The sequence below is a fragment of the Scleropages formosus genome, chromosome 16 (assembly GCF_900964775.1).
Source record: "Scleropages formosus chromosome 16, fSclFor1.1, whole genome shotgun sequence".
In the NCBI taxonomy this organism is placed as follows: domain Eukaryota; kingdom Metazoa; phylum Chordata; class Actinopteri; order Osteoglossiformes; family Osteoglossidae; genus Scleropages; species Scleropages formosus.
The window spans coordinates 8,403,154-8,422,619 of NC_041821.1; the positions used below are offsets into that span (position 1 = coordinate 8,403,154).

The 19,466-nt window shown below is 45.3% G+C and overlaps 1 protein-coding gene across 1 annotated transcript in view; it reads right to left on the reverse strand.

Annotated features, from left to right (window-relative positions):
* LOC108924569 (follistatin-related protein 5-like) overlaps nucleotides 1–19,466 on the reverse strand; it is a 95,887-nt gene that overhangs the window by 68,180 nt on the left and 8,241 nt on the right. The window contains exons 2-3 of the mRNA XM_018736056.2: nucleotides 12,616–12,754; nucleotides 5,830–5,863 (exon numbers count right to left, since the gene is read on the reverse strand). Of these exons, the coding sequence (XP_018591572.1) occupies nucleotides 5,830–5,863; nucleotides 12,616–12,744 (163 nt within the window). The 5' untranslated portion in view covers nucleotides 12,745–12,754. The remainder of the gene's footprint in view (nucleotides 1–5,829; nucleotides 5,864–12,615; nucleotides 12,755–19,466) is intronic.

The window sequence follows — 19,466 nt, forward strand, 5'->3', positions numbered from 1 at the left end:
AAGGTCCACTTTTCACATGCCTGAACGGTGGAACGTGGGGGTGTGTTGGCATGGCGGGTTTGGCAGGTGCCTGCTGTGTGGCGGGTCTGGGGTTCGAGCCCTGCTCAGAGTGCCTTGCAACGGATTGTCGTCCCCTCTCGGGTGTTTCTCCTCCCCCTTAAGCCCTGCGTCCGGGGTTGACTGGTTGAAAGTATACATATACACACCCCAGAAGATGTGTGCAGCCATGCAATGGCCATCACCATATCCAGATTTCATTGCACAAGACCTGTGGTATGAACTGAAGAGGACAATCTGTTAGCATAAATGTGAAGACATCAAGGATCTGGAAGGGTTCCGCATGAAGTAACTATCCAAGATCCCACCAAATGTGTTCTCATGTATGAACATTTACTTTGAAAGAAGTGCACCTGAGGTTTTCCTGACGTTTCGGTGATAAGAGCTGTGCATCTGCACTGTTTATTATTTTCTTTTTGCTCATCTTCATCGAGGGTGCCAATAATTTTCGAGGCTCGCTGTTAACGCAGCATGGCAGCGGGACAAGCTTTGGATTGTTAACACTCTGAAGCTGCCCGCCACAAGTCTACATAGTTGAACGAGCATTCATTAATGGCTCTCGGGAAACATTACAGAAAATATTGGAGTACTTTACACTGACCTCACAAAACGACAGGTCATGAAAGGGATGCATTACGAATGGTTAGCTGTGAACCTGCGGAACCTGCTGAGGATTCTGCAAACAGCTGAGAGCAAAAGTGCATCATTACCTAGATATTACAAAGATGCAAGCGCTCCGAGTTCACAACTGGTCTCACGTTGCACAAACACTAATAATGTGCTACAAGGAATCTAAGATACTGCTCATTAAGTCTGAACTTGTGCTCATATAAAACTCAGCTTTCTGTTTTACCTGTGTTTTTTGTTAAACTGCCTTAAGACTGAAACTGGTAACAATAATTCATGGTTGTCACGGTACGATAAGTACAGCCTTTGCCTTGTCTATTAATTATTATTATTATTTTATATATGAGGGTCTCTGATTTTGGTACAATCCATTGAATAATTGGTGGGCTGGTAAATCGACTGGTATTTTCTCTTGGCAACCGCTGTCCCTGGACCTCAATGTTATAGATCCTATCCTTGACAGAGCAGTACAAAATACACCCACCGGCTTTTTTCGTTTTGTTGTACTGTTTACATTTGAATTTTAACCCATGTGTCCCTGTCTTCTTTAATATCAAAGAAAATCTGAATTATACATGTGGACATCCATGTGGCCCTGCTTATGCGTGAACATTCTGCAAATGCAAATAAAGTCTTTCTGGAAGCGGAAAAGAGTATTTCCGAGGGCGCGTGGGAAATCTATAAATCCTGTCCACGTGAGGTTTGGAGCTCGCTGCTTTGTCACCGGCGAGTGCCCATCCACAACTCTGCAACACGTGAACAGCTGTCAGTGGGTAGGGTCAGCGGCAGGAGCCCCCGGGAGAGCGGTGAGTGTCAGCGAGTGCCGGCGAGTGTCAGCGAGTGTCAGCGAAAAGGATAGGTATGAACCACAGCGGGCTCCGTCTTGCACTGTTTGTCCTTCGAGAAGCGTATGCCCAGGATAATGTGCATCGCCTGGTTTCAAGGGCTGAGGTTGCAATCTCAGCCATCTTCCACCTCGTTCATTGTAGAAACACGATGAATGGCCTGCTGCTGTTCCAAAACTCGAGACTGAAATGGTTTCCTTACACAAAATAATCAGATTTAATTCAGACCTAAGTAATATTATTTTTGCTTTATGAACGAAACTCCTTCCTCGCGGCACGGAAGTTAATGCACCGCGACGGAAGTTTTAGTAGACGTGTAGCCTTCGAGCTTCGTGCGTAAGTCAAAAAGACGGTCGGAAAAATACAGACGTGAATATAAACTGAAATAAAAGTCAACGCTGAAGGTGCTGTTACTTTTTTGCCACATAGGAAATTTCACAGACGATTCTGAACGCAGAACTTTCTTTTAGACTTAAGGTAAACAGAAAAAAAAAAACGGAACTAAAGGATTGTGCCCGTCACTGGATGCGCCGTCACGAACTAATCCTTTTTTTTTTTTTAAACAATTTAAACATTGTTAAATTCAAAAAGTTTCTCCTCCCTCATTTTCACAGCACATGAGCCAAGTTTAAACTAGAAGAAAAGAACAAAGGCACAGTGTGTAGGATCTGATCGCAATGTCAGACCATTTTCTCATGCTCGCTCAAACAAAAGGCTAAGCGGACGAAAGCCTTGAAGCGAGCGCTTTACACGGAGTTTAAAAGTTTCACAGCACAAATACTGTATGTTCAATGGCAGAGAGAAACTAATTAATTGGGGTATTCTGTCGGTGTTGCGCGGCGGAAAAGAGCGGAGACGTGCGGCGTTCCGGTCACAGGTTACGGCTCGCAGTCTTTCGAGGTAGAGCCTTGAAAGGAAAGCGTGACGTGATAGATGGTTGTCCCTGGACATTTACCTGAATGATCCAATTTCGGGTTTTGGAAAATGTTCAACTAAATGACAAGAGGGTCATTGCTGAGCATGGCACAATGTGAATGACAGGCCCGTAACTCGTCGCTAAAAGCCAATTTAACCGACTGTCATTTTACTGCTATGCCTTCGACACATAAACTAAATGGGATTGACTGGTGCCTTCAACCTCCAGCGCTCGCTCAGGCTGCTGGACTCTACTGTCTGTCCCTCTGAGAGCTAAGGACAACGAGGAGAAAGCGGTTTGCTACAGTAAGTCGCCTTCCGTGGGTTGTTAGTAAAAGAGGCCAAATTCTGGCCAGGAACTTTAAACATTGTTTTAATCTTTCCTCCCTTGACTCATGAGAACACAGGCGTAGTCTCTCACCGTGGTAAAAGATGCCCGGTCGGAGTCAATTCGATCAGCCGATCCATTGATCGCAACCCGTCTCATCAGCGGATCCTTGCACACCAGACCTCAGACTCGGAATATTTTAAATCTTTGATAATGATATATTTCAGATAATGAGAAAGATGCACAGTGGTTAGAACTGCTCTCTTTGGTCTGAAAGTTGCAGCTTCAAACTGCCCCCACTGATGTAATACCCTTGGGCAAGGTACTTCGCCTAAATTGCTCCAATAAAATTTACCCACCTGTATAAACGGGTAAACCAGTGTAAGTAGCTAAATATCCTGAGTTGCCCTGGAGAAAAGTGTCGACTAAATGAATCCATGCAATATAAAGGTGGGCTAACTCCTTAAAGCTTGAATAAAGTCTACATGGATTATAAGTAAGGGGACAGGATTGTCTTCAAGTGTAGGAAGTGCCAGGACAAAATTATCCAGCATTTAAAGAGAATATTCTACAAAAGTGTGTAATGTAATGGAACACAACAGATGGAAGGGCTTTGCAATGGTGTTGTATTAAGGCTTTTGCCATAACTCTGCAATAAAGTGTGATTTTATTATGCTAAATCCGAACACTTCTGATAATAAGCAAATAAGCGTTGAAATTGCACATTTCGATCCAAGCAGCTAATTAATTTTTCACCAAAAATGAAAACAGCATTTTTCTTCCCTCAAGCAATGCGCCACTGTGTGACGCCTGGACCGATCAATACACTCCAGCTGAAGAACCCCTGCTACCCATAATCCCTCAGTGGAACCAAGAATTTTGAGCGGAAAACAAGTGCACGCGTGTGATTGCCGGGTTTTGTGGAAGCTGACAGGAAGTTGGCAGGACGGCCGCGGCAATTTCTGGCGTATGCGCCACTGAGCGCTTTCTGCTCAAGCGAATGGGGGTGGTCACGGACCACCGGGTGCCGGCGAAATCGGAACGCGTGAACGCAGCCCCGCCGCTTCGGGCCCGCAGAAACCAAACCCTCATTCACGGAAGGAAACAATCACCGCCAGGTTAAAGTCGGCGCGTTAGCAAACCGCGGACAAGCCGAGGAGCGGGAGACCTTCGAAGTTCCCACGGAAGCGCTACTCGATCCTCGCTGCGTAATTATGGATGCGTGCCAGATTGTAGGCGAAATCTGGAAAACACCAGTCATGCTGGGAATCAAACAGCACGACAGAAGACAAAAACAGTCATTTGCATTCGAATATTTTTCGGAAAGAGAGCGGCTCTGTTTCTCGCTGCACCTTTCAGCGAGGGGGGCCTTTGGGTTTTGCTACTGGGTAATGTCACCAGCACATTTAACACCATCACTGCAGTGGTTACTGAGGGAAGATGGAAGAGCTGTTCATTACAGGCAAAGGTCACACGACATGTGCGGCATCAGTTCCCGCATTGTGTATGAGCGTATAGTACGTATATACAGTATGTGTGTGTCCCCGTGTGTGCGAGTGTGTGTGTGTTCTTACACCAGCATGAGGATCCTCTGACAGTGAGGAAAACCAATTTTGCCTGCTATCTAGATAAAGTGTGGATTTTCAAATCAGGAGGAGGCACATGCTATCTGCAAATGCATTCCTTTCTAAGATTTACATTCCATGCAATGGGAATGCTGACGTCGACAAAAGAATATTTTAATATTTTTTTATCCTTGATCAGAAGTCGCCTGGCAGAGGAGAGGGATTTCATTAAGAAAGCATAAGCACATGTATTTTCAGACGTAACATTTCTATATAACTGGCTGTGTACGCATACTGTACACCAAGATACTTAATTATAAGTAAAAAAACGCTGATATTTTTCACTCATATTTGCCGTGAATGTTATAATTGTTCAGGGCAATAATAAGCTAAAGATATGAAGGTCACAAGCACTTCAGCAGAAACAAACTGGCCACAGCTGAGCAAGCAAATCTGTTTAATTTCACTATTAGGCTAAAAGCCATTTTGCCATCCTCCAACGCCCTGTACTGAGTTATGTTGTCGTGGTAATAAAGACTGTACACCTCGTGTGCCTGACAGAGACTGGCGGTTATTTAAAGACCCCCCCGCCATCCCCAGATTAAATACATAATAATGCATTTGTCAATCACCATTGCACGATGCCACGGAAAATGTGATGATTTAAGACATGGGGGTCACAAGGCCCAGATTGAAATAATTGGTAAATTATGTGCTCAGCGCAGCTGACATGGCAGTCAGTGTATTTCTGCGTGCAAATAAACAAACACACATCGCTAATCTTGAGATTCACGCGACTGAAGCATCGTTCCGCGATCAGTGCTGTTGAAGGCGAGGATGGAAAGGCATAGGACGCACAGCGCAATTAAGAGACGTGTGTGAGCTTGCCCACTCATGAATTTATAACTGGAGATAGCACTGACCCTTCAAACGTAATCTGACTCTCTGTCCGTGTGTAAAACCTGTGTAACAACTCAGTGAAGAACACATGCTGTTAGAAAAAAAAACAGTAAAAAGTTTTGACTGTTGTTATTAGTTTTTAAGGCACAGAACAATATTTCTATATAAATATTAGATACATATATATTAGAGATATATACATTGAGACATAGAGTTCTGCTGTCTCACAGAGCCTGGGTGATGTGAAAGAACATGGGTTCGATCCCCATTCAGCCTGTGTGGAGTTTGCATGTTCTACCCATGTTCTCCCCATGTCAGCATGGGCTTCCTCCTGTTGCTCTGGTTTCCTCCCACAGTCCAAAGATATGCAGTTCAGGCAAATTGGTGACACTAAAGTGCCCACAGTGTGTGAATGGGTGAGTGTGTGTGTGTGGCAACTCATCCAGGGTGTAGCTTCTGGGATAGGCTCTAGATCACCCCAACCCTGCTCAGGACAAGCAGTTATGGAAATGGTTACAGATATACAGTTGATTATAGATGCATGCTAGAAATAAGCACACACACAAACACACAAATTGTCACAAATGTTTACCTTTGATTCGTGAGACCTCTGGGCTTCCTTCCGGCTGCAAAACAGACAACAGAAAAGGAAAAATCATTTTACGTCGCAGCCTCACTTCTCACACACTGTGCAGCGGTGTTGCAGAAAAACAAATATCGGCAATGATTTAAACATCATGATCCGCTGGCATAAGATGATGAAGAGGAATTATGTAACGGTACATATTTTATTACTTCCTGCTATTAAAGTATTATGTTTATTAATGTATTATTTCAAACTGATATTTAAAAACCTTGCAAGTAATGCAACATGTCCACTGTCCCATAACAGACTTCGGGTGGCATCACACCGAGCTGAGGGGGGGGGGGGGGGGGGGGGGGCCTGCAGGCTGCTTCACTGAGCAGGGGCCATGCGTTTAAGTCGGACAACAAGCTTTTTTCCGCCACCTGCACCTGCTAGGCATTGCTCGGGGACGCATCCTCAGCGCAGGAACACATTATGGAGAGATGAATTAGTACAGACATCTCTGCATGTACAGCCGCTATTAGTATGCGTGCCTTTGAATTCGTCGTCTCCCTGATGGGCTCAGTTGGGATATGGCATCGTTTAACATTTTTCAATTCCAGCACCGGCTGGGAACCTGCCACAGAGGATGTGCCCCCAGGACATGCAAAAAAAAAGAATTGAAATATTGCGATGCAACATTTGTCAAGCAAATTTTATTTTGCTCTATTTATTCTGCTACCCCAGTCCCATTTCCCATATAACTCTCACCCTAATCTATGGGCTTCCTATACTGACATCTTAGTGGAGTTCCAAACATTCACATGCAGAATCAAACAATGTAGGACAGGAGATGGATAGCTAAAGTAGTACTTGGCTGAAGAAATGACCAATGGACCAGCTTGGATTGATGTGTCAATAAACCAAAGGTGGTGCGGGGGCGTTGTGAACAAACAACACGGAACACGACAGAAATAATAACCTCGCGTGCCCTTTTATTCGTCAGCTATGACCGCAGAGGAAGGCGATTGGTTTACGGTGGTGTCACTCCGGTCCCCCAGGTCGCAGAGCTCTCCGGAGATTGGAGCGCCCAGCTGCGCGCCGGGCGGCCATCTGCTCGATAACGGCGCCTGACAGGCAGCTTCTATCTTTATCTTATCTACAAATCCCAGGGACCTCATTTCACTAAACCTTGCCTTTCAACTGGGATTGCAAAGCACTCTGCCTGCTTATCCCGCTTTAATCTCGCTTTACCTCGGAACGCCAGGCAGCGCTGTCCTTCCCCAAAAACCCGCTCCGGCGCTTTGATTTCCACAACAATGAAGCCGCCTTTGAACACCGGTACCGGGATGACACCGCACAAAGGCACCGTCTGGGCCTGGATGGTTTATTTCTTGGGGAACGAGGTGCCCCAGGTGAGAGCTCGCGCTGTTCCACCAAACAACTGCTGCTGAGCCATAACATCCAGCGCAATCTGAATTATGTCACATGTTATGAATTATGCTTGGGCTTTCCCCATGATGTAATTGCAGGGCTGCAGAAACATTTGTTAAAAAAAAAAAAAAAAAGTAGCTGTTACAGCTGACTGGTTCTTCTACTAGAGAACATGGAGACAGAGAGAGAGAGAGAGAGACCAGAGTTCGGGAGTTCGAGTCTCTCCCTGCTGTACTGATTTCCCTTCTTCTTGACACCTCATCCAGCTTAGAGAGTTCCAGAATAAACCCTGATTGAAATCAGAGCTCCTGTCTCCATGTGCTCTTGTAAGAAGAAGCAGGCAGCTGTCACAGAGGTGTCAAAACTCGGGACAAGAGCGACTCGACCACCGCGGACGACATGCCTCCGTGTGACGCAGAAGTGCTTAGAGTTTCACACCTCTACCTCCGTGTCCTGTTTGCCCGCTTGAGTAATTCTGAATGACTGCACTAAAGTATAATTCTCCAAATGAGTCTGTTTGGGCAAAAGACCAAATAAAGAGCACATGATTTAGAGCTCTGGGTACAGAAGCGGTCTCCCATATAGGTACTTAACGAAACTGTAAACATTCACAAAACTTCTAAAAATTACTTTAATCAAGTGCTGCAAAACATTTCCGTATTTTAGCCGCCGTTGCTATTTAGCATAGTTTAAAGTGATAATGTGACCATGTGCAAGAAAGCAGAATATTCATCTGTAATGAACCATTTAGTTGAAGCTTTTCTCCAAAGCGGCTTACAGTGTTTTACCCATTTATAGAGCTAGGTCATTTTTTACTGCATCAGCTCAATTCAATTTATTTTTATAGAGCGCACTTCTCACCAGACTCAGACGCACATTGCTGAACATGGTTAGACCGCAGAACAAGGTTATTGAAATTAAAAATACATAAATAACAAAAAGGGGTGCGGTGGCGCAGTGGGGCAGTGGGTTTGACCGGGTCCTGCTCTCCGGCGGGTCTGAGGTTCGAGTCCCGCTTGGGGTGCCTTGTGACGGACTGGTGTCCCATCCTGGTGTGTCCCCTCCCCCCTCCAGCCTTGTGCCCTATGTTCCTGGGTGAGGCTCTGGCTCCCCACAACCCTATATAACACAAGTGGTTTCAGATGGTGTGTGTGAGTGCGAATAACAAAGGATTAAGACATCTGGCAACAGTGGGGAGGAAAGCAAAAAAACTCCCAATTACAACCAAAGGGAGAAAAAAGAAACCTCTGGGGTCCAAATATGAGTGGCGGCCCATTCTGCTGTGGAGCTAGAGGACCTGAGAGGATATGTCTAATGCAAAAAAAGAGCAGTAGAGTTGTCAAGACTAAGGTGCAGCGCATAGGACCCATGATTTGTTGTCCTAGCAAAGGTTGCTGGTCTGGTTCGTTGCGGTATCTTGCCAACGGCTTGTGGCCAACCAACCATTGTAGGTGTACTTTTCAGGGTAAGTACCTTTGTCAAGGGTACTACAGCAGGAGGTGGGATTCAGACCTGCAACCTCCCAGTCCAAAGGCACTACCTGCTGGCTGCAGCCCTGGAACTACGTTTAAAAAAAGAGGTGTTGGGACGAAAAAAGCAAGCACCTGCTTCAGCAAAATGAAGACTAAATGCTGCGGTGCGATGGAGCTGGGGAAACCTACCGCTGCAAGTGACTTCTCAAGGGAGCTGTCTGAAGCAGCGAGCGATTCCAGGCCGGAGAAGCCCTTTGGCTGTAAAATTCCCTTTGCCGCTCCCGTCGGCAGTCTACCCGCCTCGCACCGCCGGCCACACGGACGGTGCTGCGAGGCTTAATGAGAGGTTTGAGGGCAACCACCTGGCCGCGGTTTACATGGCACGGTTCAGAGGAGCGGGATCCTCACAATCCGCCAAGGTCCGCGCCGCACATTTCGGCCTCCGTCTGCCGCTTCAACCATCAGCGAAAGCATCTTTCCCTCTCAAACCGCCGGATGACTCCTCTGCAATAAAACCGCTCCCTGCGACACGTTCGTGATTTCTGCAGCCGTTTGGCACCGACAATAACGCCCCATTTGCAGTCACTGAAGTCTGACATTACATTTAACTTTTAATACCAGACTTTTTGGACAGCCAGCCTATTACCCATCTACCTATTTATATCATAACACTGCTCTCTGGAGGAGATTTAATTTGACAGGTAATTTTTTTCCTGCTTGAGTTGGTGTGGGGATCTCATATTATGTATATTTTACTGGACTTCCTCCAGTTAGATTATTGGTTTTAGGCAGCTAGGACCCAAAAGCTTTAACTTAAACATATTTGAGGTAAAACCATTTTAAAGATGCCATTGCTCTACCAAGGCAGCCTTTGGATTCCATATTGCATATACTGTATATGCGTCTATTTAGTTTTTTATTTTGAGACAAGACGCCTCTTAACAGTGACAGAAGAGCTGAAAACTAAACTTCGACATAGAGTCATGAGTTTTTCGTTTAACTGATTCTTTTCTCCAAAGCAACCTTCAACTTGTACTCCATGGTCATTTTTACTGTATGAATTCAGGGTAAGTACCTTGACCAAGGGTACTACAGCAAGATGTGGAATTCAAAAATAATTTCTTTGTGTACAAACTGACAGCTCTAACCACTGCGCAGCGTACTCAATATTCAATAACAGTACTTGAACATGTTTGATTATTGCTGGACAACACAAGGGAGATAAAAATTATTTTAATATGCTAACAGCTGGTGTCACACCCCCGTACCGCAAATACCTTAGCCCGCAGGTCACTTTATCACAAATTTACAGTTACTTACCTTTATTCATTTCGCTGATGCTTTTCTTCAAACTGACTTAAAATTAATCACCCATTAATATGCCTGGATAATTTATGCTGTATCAACTGAGGGCAAGTACCTTGAGTAAGGGTACTGCAACAGGAGGTGGGATTCAAACCTATGATTTTCAGATCCAAAGGTAGAAGTTCTAACGGGTCTAAAACCGACTGCCTGTATTTACTTTGCAGGGTATGTTTTACTGCACCAGTTGAGGGTAAGTGCCTTGATCAAGGGTGCTACACCAAGAGTGGGTTTGTGACCACGAACGTTGAGATGGTACGACAAAGGCCCCAGCCACTTTGCCACCTGGTGCCTCGCACTCGGTGCTCACTTGCCTTCGTCTAATGTCAACAGGCCCCAAACCCATTGGACCCTGCGCTATTTGGACAGCAGAGGGAGATGCGTGAGTGGCCAAAACGCGTCACGCGGCCGCAAGAAAGCCGACCGGCTCACCTAGGAGTGTGCGCTGCGTACTGATTAAAAGGGTACATCTGCCTCCGTTAGTACTGAGACAGCCATTCGCAAAATTGGACTCTGTCAGCAGTATCAATGAGGGGCCGGGCCCCTTCAAACGCTAACAGTTTTCCGCATTGACAGTCGCAAAGCGCATTCATCAAGCTGTTTCCCAATAAAAAAAACGAGTCCTAATTAATGAAAACATTTTGCTTTTTTTTAATTTCCCAGCCAAAATCGACAGGAACGTCCGTGAGCTGGCTCGCGGAAGCGCGCAGGAGCGCTCTCTGTTGCGCTCGGCCTTCTTCCCACCATCTGTCTTACTTTCAGAAGTAAGTACAGTCAATATTGGATCTAATTTGCGAACTCGAAACTAATGCTGCTGCTGCGGTTCCTTCTTCAGACTTCTCACGTCTTCCTGGCGTCCGTTTTTTTTCTGTCTTTCCGCCCATCCCTGGAGGCGGGCGCGGATGTTGCCTCTCGTCTGAAGGTGTACGCCGCGCTTCTCGCAACCGCTGTCCGCCGAACGCCGCTTATCAGAGCCGGAGCGGAGGACTGTGGGTGTGCGCTTTGTTCCTGAAGCTCTCAAGCATCGCCGTCATTCAGTGGCAGTGTGTACGGTGCGAAGCGCATTCAGAATTCATCCCAGCATGTCTTAATGGACCCCGGAGCCCCTCTGATGGAGCACCCGCCAAGATCCCGCACCCAAAGCGGGCCTTTCGTTTATCCGCCAGCGCCTTCGCCTACGATGCATTTGTATGCCGCCACGAAGCCTCTTTGTGCCTTTAAGTGTATTCCCTTTAGAATGAGGGTTCATTACCGCTACATTACGCTCGTTTGATTTATAAAAACACCACCAGCACCTGATTAAGTTTGCGAGCCGCGCCGAGAGCTTCGATGCGCCGAGTCATTACGCGGCACATCCAAGTATTTAACAGCATTGCAATATGACAGCAGCGCCTCCCGGCTCCCTCCGCATTCCAACCGGCTTTTCCCAGCACGTTAACCCTCGTCTCGTGTGAGCCACAGCCGCTGGATTTACGCAAAACAGCCCGACAGCCGAGGCTCAAACTAGAGTTCGAGGTAAAACGCGCCCTGTGGCTTGAACGCAGGTATGGGGTAAAACATGATCTCTGGCTCTGACTCATGCTCCCCAGGCCTCGTACCTTCATACATCCATCCTGAGAATGTGAGAGGATACAACTGCTTCATTCAAATATTCAAAAGAAGGACCAAAAGCGTGATTTGCCCCCCCCTCTATATTTCTGTTAATCCACAACCCATATTATGCTTTCAAATAAGACGTGGAATATGCATATATTTGTTCTTCTGATACATCTAGCAAAGAAAGATATTTTATTGCTATAGTTCAGGTCAGAAGATCTGTCTACAAATACGTATCTCACCAAAGTATCTCTGCTTTCTCCATGCAGAAAAATTAAAATTGCACCGGCATCATAATTCTCATCAGTCTAATCTTCAATATTTGGTTACCTTCTGGAACCTCATAGATTGTGAACGTTCGCATTTGCTCATTTAGCGCTGTACTCCGAAGCGACATTAAATTTAAAGCAAACAAAAGTCCTTTTCACAACCAAGAGCTTCAGACACAGACAACTGTCACAGCACAAGTTGTCTAACAGCACCGTTTTTGTCAGGAGGGCACAGAATTGAGAGTCAGACAGGAAACAGCACTCCCAAAAGCAAAATCATGACAGATGGTGTGATGCAACCTTATGGAGCAGTTAGGAGAGCAGGAGGGGAGCGGATCTGAAGGAGATGAGCTTAGAGACTCTTTTTGAATACAGTAAGGGATTCAGTAGCACTGAAGAACCCAGGAAGCTCATTCCACCTCACCATCTGATAACCAGCAAACTTTTGACTTGGGACCACCAAGCAGCCAGAGACAGAGGAGTGTAGTGCCCTTCATTGTGCATGGAGTGATCGGGCCCTGTAGGTATCGGGGTGAGTACCTTGGACCGCCTTATAGACCTCAGTCAGTCTCCTAATCAATCCAACTGCATTTTGAAATTTTTTGCACCACGGATATGACAGCAGTAACTCAATTCAGTGCTTGTTCAGGGCAGCAATGACGCAGGATAGGGCTCAGTACCTTGTGCCGGAACCTGACCAGCGGCTGGTAGTGTTTCAGGCCATGTCCGTCCTCACCGGGCCACCCCTCAATGGCCAGCGAGGACACTGCGAGCAATAATAGTACTGACCACCATTTGTCTGTCCTCATTGGTCTTTTCCTGGGGAAAAAGAAAAAATAAAATTAACCATAATTAATACGTTTTTTTCCGTCTCCACGCTGTGCTTTGAAGCAAGGTACAAAAAGTATTTAGTGGTAACGGAGACAACTGGCACTGCAGCAGGCTGGATGTAAACATGTCCCCAGTAAATCTCTAGCAGGCTGAGGAAATTCCACAGTTTAAAAGTCAGTCAACACGCAATAGTTTCCATTTAAATCTCAGTCTTGAGATTTCTGCAAGTAACATGATGACGATTTGTAGCCAAGCACAGCATGCGTTTACATGATGTGTTTATTGAGAGTATGTGCTTTTCTAAATTGCATGTTTATCTCTACATATTATGTATATTATGTCCCATAAGCACATGGCAGAATAGGCAGTGTCTATAGCAGAGCCTTATTTAAATCTTTTTCTCTCCATTTATCATTTTTTATGGCATTGCAGTGAGATTTTAAAAGGTCAACATTGAACAGAGTCAGCATTTTCACTTCTCGACAATAAAAAAATCCTTTTAAACATTATTCCATATTTCCCATTACACCAAATACAGCAGTTTTCTATGAGTCCACGGTGCACGCTCTCTTTGGACCCATCAGTCATCGAGTCAACGCTGTATGACTGTCTTCGAATCACAGCATGTCATCCCTTCACCTTCGGTCCCCCACTGTTGACAAGGTCAAAGGTCACACACTAATAACATACACTTTCAGCGACTGGGGAGTGCGCTGCATGTCACCGGGACCTCGCAAGGCAGCTGACACAACCCTGGAATTTCATTCTGTGAAACCCTCTGTCTTATCTATTTTTTATCTGTACTGCAACGTATCCATATTTTATTTATCTTTCTTTTTCTGTATTATCTCACCCGTGCCTTCTTTCCTCATGCAGCCCTTGGCCAATTCACCTGGGCCCGTATTGTTCATGTATAAACTAACCTCAGAAGAAATCTTCAGAAATAATAGCACAGAAGAATGCATTTATCATTTAAATGTGATCGCATATATCCACCGGTCCACCGCTCCACTGCATTTATGTGTGTCCTTTGATCCCCCATTTTAATACCATAAAGTTACGCATTTTCAAAGGCATTGATTTTTTTTTTTTTTTTTTTTTTGCGTGTTTACTTTTAATTGAAATTTGGTTCTCTTGTCAAGTTTTCAGAAAATGCTCTGGTTTTCGCACAGCCGGTTAATGTCAGTAAAACTCTCACAGACAGAGTAAGGAGAGCAGGACCCCTTAAATCAATTCATTTATACTGTGTTTACCATGTCTGGTGTTTGTGAGCGCTATGGATCAGGCAGGTGCGCAACATGGTCCATGTTTATGAGATGGACCTGTCAAAATTTTGGATTCAGCAGGAGTTTGTGGAGACAACAAATTGTTTTCCATGATTTTAAAATATTCTTCATTTTAAAGCAACTCAAAGTTCATAAACATACTAAAATAGCATTACCTTTACTTATTATACCTGCTTCTGAGATTTTTCCTGGACAAAATCCATTAATAAAGATGGGACACCTTGATTATATCCTGCGATGGACTGCCATTCTGTCCAGGGTGTAACCCCTCAAGCCCTGTGCCCGGTGTTTCCGGGAGAGGCTCCAGACCACCGTGACTCTGACCACAACGAGCAGTTAATGAAAGTGAGCGGCTGAGTGAGTGGAAATGACATGTGCATTAACATTAGCCTTCCATTATTTCTGACTTAGCAGTAAAAGTGCCTTCAAGTTACATACAGACTTTCAGTCCCAGTCGTGTTCCGATGTTGAAGAGTTACTGTGTACAGAAACACTAATATTAAAACTTACCAGTGGAATACCAGTGGAGCATAACAAAGATCGTTAAAACACACAAAATATGAGGTTTTGCGGTGGCTGAAAACATTCCCCTGCCGAACATAACATCCCCTACTCCTAAATGGCTTCTCCTCGCTCTCATCTTCCAGGGCGTATAAATCCGACGACTAACTTTGCATAAGCAGGATTGAGACAATTATGCCTCAGTTTTGGGGAGGAACACATTCTATAATTAGAATTCTCATTTCCTTTTAATCTAGGCTATTATACTCAGGGGACGTACACATATGAAGAATAGCGTAGATTTTAATTCTACTGTCCCACATAATTGAAAATGCAATTAATCAGTAATTTAATATTACAATAACCCGTAATATAATAATTTAATTAATTTTAACAAAACCATTCCTGGAAAAAAAGCTTACTGAAGAGCCGCACTTTTTTTTACGCTGTTGAGGGAAATAAAATTATCAGCGTCATCAGGCTGCTGCAACATCATCTAAACTGTTGTCTGACTAAAGAAAACAAAATGCAGAACCACCCGCTGACACTACAGTTCCGTTGTCTTGCGCTCACCTTTTTTTGCTCACCTGTGACCTCCGCGGAGCTCAGTGCTCGATTTCACACGAGGATGAATATTTATAACGACCCAGTTCCATCACAGAGCGCCGCCGCTCTGCATCCCACATTCGCAGCGTGAAGACGTTTACAACTAACAGGCACACAGCCCTGCTTCAGCAATAATCCATCTGAAGTCACACTAGAGCTACACTTTGTGGAAGGCATTCTGAATGCAAATAAAAAGCACCAGAATGCAATTTGTAAATCATGTGGGTGTCCAAAAACTGAAAAAATGTCCATTGTCAGGCAGAACACATTATCTGGACTATGCACACACACACACACACTGTCTGAAGCCACTCGTCCCAAGCAGCACGGGGCACAAGGCTGGAGGGAGGAGGGGACACACCCAGGATGGGACGCCAGTCCATCACAAGGCACCCCAAGCAGGACTCGAACCCCAGACCCGAGAGAGAGCGGGACCCAGCCAAGCCCGCTGCGCCACCACAATCCCCGGACTACGTACATTAGACACAAAATATAGAAAACAGCATTTAAATATATATATTTCACACTAATGTGGACGCAGGGCTGTGACCTCTGTGTTTAAAAAGAAAAAGAAACAAACATTTTTCATTGTTATTGTGTTTTTCAGTAATCGGCTCGGCCGTTTCTGGTTATATATCCCTGATATGACCTAGATCTGACCTTAGGAGAGAAACCACCATAAATATTGTTTGTTCATACGTGCTCCTGTTTTTCGTCTTTTGTTTTGTCTCACTGTTGACACTTGAGTTCTCGTGGGAAGTTACTGTCTCCATCACCCGCTCAGAAGCCCCCAAACACAATCACATCGTTCCCAAGGCATCCAGTCGCCCGTCAGCTGGGAAAACTCAGTGCCCGACACACACCGTCTTCACTTGAGCTGCTCTGCTGGCTACACTCGACAATCAGCCCACAATATTATGATTTATGGTCACCAACAAAGTAATGTGCAAGCAAGCAAACTACTCCATCTTCTCAAAATGCAATTGTTAATAAAAGATGACTTTGCTGGCAATATCCACCCTGGCTAATCACATTCACACGATACAGTGATGGATAGCAAATATATAATGAAGATCATAGACTACAGGGAAAATCTATTTTGCACTACAGCTCCACTTCTGAGGCATGTGTCATATTCTGTAGCTTATGTTGTAGGGTCCCTATAGTCCAGAGAAATGCACGGTGACATGATACGATTCCTCATGCCTCGACCATATTTGATCAACAAGAGCCCTTCACCGACACCATCAGGGTGGAAACTCTACTATTATCCTACTTTTATTATTATTATTATTATTATTATTATTATTAGAAGTAGTAGTATTGTTGTTGTTGTTATTATTATTATTATTGCCTAAGGTGAGTTACAGTTTTAATTAATCAACTTTACAGTGATTTACCCATTTATACAGCAGGGTATTCTTATGTTCAGGGTAAGTACCTTAATAAAAGGTGCTACAGCAGAAGGGGGATTTCAAGAAACACCCTACAGATTAGTAACTCTGAACTCTACAGTATTTGCTGGCGCTGTAAGTGATCTCTAAGCTTTTTTCCCGTGCTTTTTTTTATAATTTACCTTTATTTATCTGACTCCATTGTCCGATAAGTGACTTACAGTGTCAGATAATCAATTTTGCAAGGATTTAGCCATTAACACAGAACAGTATTTTTATTGGAGCAACGCAGGCTGAGTATTTCACCGAAGAGTATTACAGTAGGAGCAGGATTCGATAGCAGGGTGCAAGAACACACCTTCACCACTATGCCCCCTGCTGTCCATCCTGTAGCACCATATTGCACTTGACTGCAGGAGCTAACTTTTAAACTCTAAGCAAAATAACCTTTAAGAAAGCAGGCATTCACCAAAGGAAGACCTTCGCTATTAATACACCTCGTTTACGTGCTACTTTAGAACGAACGTCTCGCATTGCTGTCTGACCTATTTGACCCTAGAGAGAACCAGAGCGGGCACATCCTGTACTGTAACAGCCGCATTCAGCGCTAAACTTCTCCCCGGCCTCTATAACGTCGACATCCGGCATGAATTCCCACTACACACGGGAGGTTTCCTTCGCGCACCAAGCGCCGCCGAGGCCTCGACGCTTAAAATGATCTCGCGTCTCCTCGGTCCGCCGTGCGAACGCCACGTCGACCGACTTCTCTTCTGTTTTCCTTCTCCACGAACTGTCCTCCAAACTCTTTATTTCATTCAGTTAGAATAACATCAGCCACTTTTCCCACAGTAGAAAATCCATTTGACGTTGCATTAAAAATTAAGGAGTCCTCCAGTAAAAAGCAGAACTGATTGCGGCACTATGATTAAACCTGAATCTCAGCGGGGAGCCGCTTTTCGGTTGCCTGGCAGAAAAGCTTTTAAGATCTCCTTCTGCTCTGCTCGCTGCGAGCCCTATCGCCACGGAAAGGAGAGGGCGTCTCTCATGAATCTCTTACGAGGAGCCACTCGACAGGGCCGTAGCGACGGGGACGCGTGCTTCCGGAGCGAGTCAGGCCTCTCGCTCGGACGCTTTCCTCAGACGGACCTCAACTACTCCACCTTGGCTTCTCTTCCTCTTCCAGACATTTTTACCGCGCGGCGGCTTAAATTTCTTTCTGCAAAAAAAGCCGTACTGCAAAACATCTAACGTTTAAATATTGCAGAAAAGTAGGAGTCACAGAACAGCATACTTACATAGCACTTTTCTTTAAAGAAACTCACAGTTATTCACCCCGGTATATAGTTGGGCAGTTTTTACTGGAACAATACAAAGTAAGTACACTGCTCAAGGGTACTACAGCAGAAGACAGGATTTGAACCTATAACCTCCGAGAGCAGTTGGAGCAGCTCTGCACACTACACTGGCTGCTGCCACATACCAGAAAACTATATTGATTAAGTATTTTTCCCCAGCAGTCATTCATTTAGTTGTCACTATAAGCTAAACTACTTAGTGATTTACTCTTTTATACAGCGGGGTAAATTTACTGTATCAATTCAGGGTAAGTACCTTGATCGAAGATGGAACAACAGGAGCAGGGATTGAAAGCCAGGTGCTTTGAAAGAAAGCCGGTGGTTCTATTCTATTTGTCACCTCAAGGGAGTGGCATTTTATTATTATTATTATTATTATTATTATTATTATTATAGTGGGGGCATGGTGGCGCAGCGGGCTTGGCCAGGTCCTGCTCTCTGGCGGGTCTGGGGTTTGAGTCCCGCTTGGGGTCCCATGTGACGGACTGGCATCCTGTCCTGGGCGTGTCCCCTCCCCCTCCAGCCTTACTCCCTGTGTTGCCGGGATAGGCTCCGGTTCGCCGCGACCCCCCTTGGGACAAGCGGTTTGTGTGTGTGTGTGTGTGTGTGTGTGTGTGTGTGTGTTCTTATTGTTGTTTTTATCTGACGCCTTTGTTCAAGACTTCAAGGACAGCATTAGTTTTGTATACTAAGCTACTTACAGTTATTTACCCATTTATACAGCAGGGTAATTTTTACTGGGAAGTACAGCAATTCTACCACAGTTATACCACAGCAACAACTGTAACCGCCACACCACCTGCAGCCCCATTTTTGCCTTCTGCAGTTGTCTGCAGCATCTGGTATGGTGCCCACCAGTCATTCATCTTGTATAAAAGCCAATTCTGACCCTTCCACTTTAACCCCAGTATGAAGAGAGGAGCAAACAAGAGGAAGACAAAAGCGGAAGCCCACACGCCAGAGAGGACCCCGCCGATGACAGCCGCACTCGCAGCTCCAAAGTGGGCATTTCAGGCCAAGGGAGATTAAGCGTGTTCCATGTCCGCTCCTGTCACATGACCTAAATCCTGGGGGGGGGGGGGGGGGGGGGGGCGTGTGCGTGCCAGTTGTTAAAAGGATGACAGTCAGACATAAGATAAATCGGACCGGGAGGGGATGAACGCATATCCGCCTCTCGTTATGAAAGCGACTGAAGGGGAAACACATGCAAAGTGGTACCAGACAATGAGGGGTAAATACTAGGCATTCCCTTGTAATTCTGCTGCTACAGGGGTCACGTACGAGCGGAACGGTGTCCTTCCCTCCCCCTTCACCCGATGATCTCGTTAGGGCACTTTTAACAGATCTCTCCTGTCAAATTCGTCGTGATCGGAAAGACGTGTATTTTACCAGCTGTGCGCTGCTAATCTCTTGCGCAACAGTCATAATTTGCCAACAGAGCGCGTGTTAAACACAGACCGCGGAGGAGCGCTTGAGGGGTGCGGAGGGACGGACGCACGCCGGATGTCTGTCAGCCTGTCGGTTTTTGTGAACGTAACCGTGATGGGGAACACGGAGG